Genomic DNA, 5,947 nt, shown 5'->3' with positions numbered 1-5,947 from the left:
TCTCTGAGCTGCACCTCGAGTGATAGAAAGGTCAGGAGGGACTTTGAGCACATGCAAAGACACAGAAGTGGAGACCAACAGAGACATCTAGGCCGCCGTAAGTCACTGGTGTGGCCGGAGCAGAGACTGCACAAAGAAGGAGACAGGTCTTCAGACAGGGGACACGACACACAGGCTGGGGCCTGCAGGAGGGGTTCTGTGTAATTGTCATTATCGTATGTTGTACTGAGATCGAATCCAGGGGCATATTACCACTGAGCTGTATTCCTAGCCTTTTCTTTTTTCTTTTCTTTTCTTTTTTTCACTGCTAGGGATGGAGCCCAGGGGCATTCTACCTCTGAGTTGCACCCCCAGCCCTATTTTTTTTCTTTATTTTGTAAAAAGGTCTCACTGAGTTGCAAAGGGCCTCACTAAGTAGCTGAGGCTGTCCACGAACTTCATTCCTCCTGTCTCAGCCTCCCGAATGCTGCGACTATAAGCATGTGCCAGCATGCCTGGCTTCCCAGCCTTTTTTAATTTCTTTATCTTGAAATAGGGTCTAGCTAGATGGATCCTCCCACCCGAGCCTCCAGGGTGGTTGGGATTACAGGCCTGCCCACTGTGCCTGGCTACAGAAGGTTTTTAAGAAGCAGCACGCAATCTGGTCTGGGTTTGGAAACATCACACCAGTGGCAAGGAGGAGTTCTGGGGAGCAAGTCAGCAAGTCTAGGGGGAAAAAGCGATCAAAAAGTCATCCCAACTTCCCCGTGAGAAATCCTGAGAACCTCAACTAAGGTAGCAGCAGCAGGACAGGAGGGAGGCAGAGAGAGGACTTTTTCTGGTTTAAGGAAGCAGAATGAATAGTGAAGCCAGGTGTAGTGGTGTACACCTATAACCCCAGTACTTAGGAGACTGAGACAGGAATATTTCAGGTTCAAAGCCAGCCTCAGCAATTGAGCGAGACTCTCAGAAACCTAGCAAGACCCTCTTTCAAAAACAAAAAATTAAATAGGGCTGGGGGTGTAGCTCTGAGGTAGAATGCCCCTAGGTTCAATCCCCAGTAACACACACACACACACAAAGATGCACACACACACACACACACACACACACACGCACACGTGTACCTATGCACACACAGAGTGACAGATGGACTGTGGAAGGCAAAACAAGATATAGGGTCAAGGAGGGACCCTGTCTTCTAATTAGGGTGCCTTCGTAGATTTGAACCAGAGAGGAGAATCAGGATTGGGAGACAGGAAAATGAGGTGTGTGTTATATATCTGTGTGGATGAGAATTCCACTGGTTTAGAAAACCTGTTCCATTTTATTTATATTATCATTGTTGTTGTTTACTAGGGATTAAGCTAAGCCCAGGAGCTTTTTTTCCCCCATTTTTAATTTATTTCTTTCAAGACCATCTCCTTACGATTTCTAGAGAGAAAATACAAAACAAGAAACAGACTTGGTTTCAAATACATAAACAGTGTGCTGGAGTTGAAAGCATTGTAACAGAGGTCAGCTTTCTCCAGAGCACTTCAGTATTCCTGAGGAATAAACATGATTTCTCTTGTCCTCCCACTGGGATGTTCTAGTAAGTCACTGCTCCTGCTCTTTGACATATTTTCCACGTATGGAGCCTGGAATCATGCTGACAGTTGGAGTAGGCCATCCCCAATCCCATGCCAGAACCAAAGGCTAATGGCCACATTCTTCTTTTAAAGAAGGTAAGTGAGAAAACAACTCCTAATCCAAAACCAGTACCTATCTTCACCACCGCGTCTGCCAAGCACCGGTCCCACTTCCTGCCCAGGTCAGACTCCGACATGTTCCCCACCCGCCGCTTTTTTGGTACTAGGGATGAAGTCCAAGGGCATTCTACTTTTGAGCTATACCCCAGTCCTATTTTACTCTTTTTGTTTTGAAATAGAATCTCATTAAAGTTGCAGAAGGGAACCTATGATCCTTCTTTATTTTGTAAAAAAGTCTCACTGAGTTGCAAAGGGCCTCACTAAGTAGCTGAGGCTGTCCACCAACTTCAATCCTCCTGTCTCAGCCTCCCGAATGCTGCGACTATAAGCATGTGCCAGCAAACCTTTGATCCTTCGGTTTCAACCTCCCAAATACTGGGATTACAAACGGGTACCACCATATATCGGGCTAAGCCCTTTTTATTTTGAAACAGGTTCTTGATAAGTTGCTGAGGCTGGCCTCAAACCCATGGTCTTCCTGTTTCAGCCTTCTAAGTACTGGGATTACAGGCATGCACCATCATGGCTAGCTGAAAACCTGTATTGTTTTATTTTATTTATTTATTTTTTTTTTTTGTGGCTGAAACTTAAATTTTATTTGATCCTTAGAACACATCTAATAAAATAAATGCTGCCATTATGCCCATTGTACAGATGAAGAAACTGAGCCACGGGGAGATTAGGCAAACTGCCAAAGTTAAGCTGCTGATAAAGAACAGAACCCTGACGGAAACCCAAGCACTCGGCTGTCGTGTCTACGCAGCAAGATGCCGTGCTGTCTCTCCTACAGAGTCCTCGATGCACACCAGATGACAAGCAGGGAATCCACATGTACGTATTTAGAATACTCCATCAGAAAGGCGTCTTTTGTTATAAAATAAAATCCAGGCCCACCTTTGCTAGAATCTTTTATTACAACGTCAGAGATCTCAAATAGTTTCAGAGGAAGGGGCATTTTCCGATTTGCTGCTATGGTTTTTAGGAGGCCAGGAAGAAGAGTAGTGCGTGCCACCTGAAATTCAGCTGTTTTAGGGTTACTTATGTGGACCGCCTTTGTTGCAGAGATATCCAAACCAAGTTTATCAGCAATATCTTCTTGGGAGCACAGAGCAAAGGTAAGCGCTTCGGTGAATCCGGCCGCTGCGATGTCGTGTCTGAGAAGTTCGGTGAGCTTATTAAGGGGAAATTGATTAGCTATGGTGTATGTTTTCGGGAGACTCATCTGAATGTTGTTATATCCATAGGCAATAGCTGCGTCTTCTACAATATCACACGCATGGATAATGTCAGCTCTGGTTGGAGGGATTTCAATTTCAATCTGATTCCCATCACCGATGACTTCTGACTTTAAACACATCCTGGTCAGAAGCTTGGCAAGATTTCCTGGAGTTTCTTTGATTCCAACTTTCTTGTTAATTACATCAGCTCTCACCATCTCTTTTCGGTAAGCCAGTTCTGGAAAGGTATTTGATTTTCCATTAGGAGAAACTACCTCAGCTGCTTCAACCGTGAATTGATTTCCACAATATTCACTGAACATGGTAACAATAATATCAAGAACTATTTTTGCCTTAGTAAAGTCAGTTCCAGTGCATTCAATAAATACATTTTTTGTATTTACTGTTATTTTGGAATGATTTCCATTGATGATCGGAGGCATCGACAGGACAACACCGTTGCTATCATAGATCACTGGGTACAGAGGTTTGTTTTCAATGATATGTAAATAATGTTTGAGGTGATTGTCAGTCTTGTAGATGTTCATTAATTCACAGGCCGTATACTCCTTGGTCTTATTCAGAGGCTTGAATTTGATATTTGAAGGACGCTTTGCAGTAAAGGTAAATGGGCCTGACAAAGTGTCCAAGTCATGGGTACCAATGGCAACCAGTGCTCTTTTCCTGCAAATGTTCTGGTGCAATTTCTCCTGAAGTTCAATGAAGCTGTCATATCGATCTTGAGTAAACTTTATATTCCGGAGAACTGCTGCTACTGCAAAAGGGCGTACTTTAGCTGTCTCTTCTGTGATGATCAACTTTTGAATTTCTCCATTAGGCATTACCCGTTTATATACTGGAGCTTTTATCCTTTCTTTGAAGACCTGAAGTCCTCGAACTAATCCTTCCAGGCACAGGAGATCATATCTATTGGCAGGAACATCAATTTTGTAAAGAACAACATCGGAGGCCCCCTGTGCCTTTACGTTACCTTGTTCCTTACATATTATTTCCTTCTCAGAAGTAATTTCATCGAGTTCCAGACCAAATTCAAAACATAGTTCATCAAATTCTTCGTCAGTGTAGGTCCGGCCCAGGGCTTGGATATTTTATTTATTTTTATTTAAAAAAATTTTTTTGCAGGACTGGGGACTGAACCCAAGGGCATTCTACCTCTGAGCTCCACTACTCCCTAAACCCTCAGCCCTATTTTATTTTATATTTTGAAACAGGATCTCACTAAGTTGTGGAAGTCCTCAGTAAATTGCGGAGGCTGGCTTCAACACGGTGGTCCTCCTGTCTCAATACCTGGATGACAAGTGTGTGCCACCTCGCTGAGCTTCTGTATCATTTTAAAGGCAGTCCCTTAACAGGCCAGTTAAAATGCTCTCCTGGGAATGATTACCTTTGCTTAAAGCTCACAGTTACAGAGCCCGTTCTTTACCTTCCCAAAGGCTCTTGACCTTCATTATCAGGAAACTCACGGCCCCTGGGGCTCAGGGTCCAGGGAGGGAAAAAGGTGGATGATTTGATGATATGACTGACAACCCTTGTCTGGATGAGAGGGGACTCGTGCAACCCCTCCAGCACCAGGAGGGAGCACAAGCCACCACCCTCACCACGTCAAACAGGTTGAGGGTGAGCCAGAGATAAAAGTGGAGCCCTGGGGCGTCCCCTCGCAGGTCCCTCTGCCACCTGCTGTGCATGGTGTGTTCAAGTTGGGAGAGGGGTCTTCCGTGCCCTCACATATCCTGCCCCACTTCAATTCCCCTCCGCTTGATGTGGCTCAGATAAAAACCCAGAAGTTCCTAAGAACCCCTGGGGATGTGGACATGGTTGCCAGCGGAGAGCCTGAGGAGCTGCCGTGGGCTCAAGCCTGGAGGAATCCAGGAAGTGAGGGGACTTTAAACAGGATCAGGCTTGTGTCTATAAAACCAGCAGAGCTGAGGCAGGACCCAAGAGCAGGATGAAGCACCAGGCGTCCCCAGACAAGACCCCAGCTGCGGGTCCAGCAGACCAGGCGCGAGATGCCACTGAGATCCACAGATGCCCCTGAGGCCCAGAGGACAGCGCAGGGTCCAGCACTAGTTCCGCAGCCCTCTCCCCTTGCCCAGTACACACACAGCAGAGGAGGAGGGTGGGAGAGGCCGCACCCAGAGAGAAGGAGCAGTCCAGACAGGGATGAGGGCTGAGGGTATAGCTCAGAGGTAGAGTGACTCTGAGTTCAATCCTCAGTACTGCTAAATAAATAAAAATTAAAACAAACTCTCCCACTTGATATTAATGTGAATGAGAACTTGTGACGTTTACATCTGTTCTAAAGAATAAAGGGTCCAGCTACCTGTTTTTCTGTTTTTACACAGCTGAGTTATAGTATACAATGTTTGATACCTCCCTCAATCTTACTTTTAAGTCAGGTTTATGAGCTATAATTTACATACAGTAAAACTTGCCAGCCAGATGTGGTGGCACACTCTTGTAGTCCCAGTACTTGAGAGGCTGAGATAGGAAGATCCCAGGTTCAAGCACAGCCTCTGCAGCTTAACAGGCCTTCTGCAACTAGTGAGACCCTGTCTCAAGCTAAAAAATAAAATAAGACTAGATGTGTAGCTCAGAGGTACAATGCCCCTTGGTTTAATCCCCAGCACCACAAAAAAAACCTGTCCTTTTATTTTTTTTTTTATTTTTGAGTTCTGAGGATTGAACCCAGGGGCATTCTATCTCCATGCTACATCCCCAGCCCTATTTGTTTGAAACAGGGTCTCACTGAGTTGCAGAGTGCCTTACTAAGTTGCTGAGGCTGATTGCGAACCCTCAATCCTTCTGTCTCAGCCTCCCAAGTATTGGGATTTACTGGAATATGCCACCATGTCCAGGTTGAAAATTTGCCTTTTTTTTTTTTTAAGGTACTGGGGATGGAACCTAGGGGCATTCTACCTCCAAGATACACCTACACCCCCCAGCCCTATTTTTTATTCTTTATTTTGAAACAAGGTCTCA

General features: G+C 45.1%; 1 protein-coding gene and 1 pseudogene across 2 annotated transcripts; both read right to left on the bottom strand.

Moving 5' to 3' along the window:
- Positions 1 to 1,578: 1,578 nt before the first annotated feature.
- On the bottom strand, positions 1,579 to 1,807 carry LOC308271173 (MICOS complex subunit MIC10-like; annotated as a pseudogene). The gene has a single exon. The product of its transcript is annotated as an MICOS complex subunit MIC10-like (transcript).
- A 707-nt stretch (positions 1,808 to 2,514) lies between these two features.
- On the bottom strand, positions 2,515 to 4,044 carry LOC308271037 (phenylalanine--tRNA ligase beta subunit-like; the record flags this gene model as incomplete). Its single annotated transcript, XM_080707165.1, has 1 exon — positions 2,515 to 4,044. Exon 1 carries the CDS (start codon positions 3,787 to 3,789, stop codon positions 2,515 to 2,517), a length of 1,275 nt encoding a protein of 424 aa, XP_080563291.1. The 5' UTR covers positions 3,790 to 4,044.
- Between the last annotated feature and the right edge of the window lie 1,903 nt (positions 4,045 to 5,947).

Source organism: Muscardinus avellanarius (genome assembly GCF_963383645.1).
Source record: "Muscardinus avellanarius genome assembly, chromosome: 12".
Classification (NCBI taxonomy): domain Eukaryota; kingdom Metazoa; phylum Chordata; class Mammalia; order Rodentia; family Gliridae; genus Muscardinus; species Muscardinus avellanarius.
The sequence above is the reverse complement of the archived record's forward strand: the minus strand, read 5'-3'. Positions and strand labels throughout refer to the sequence as shown.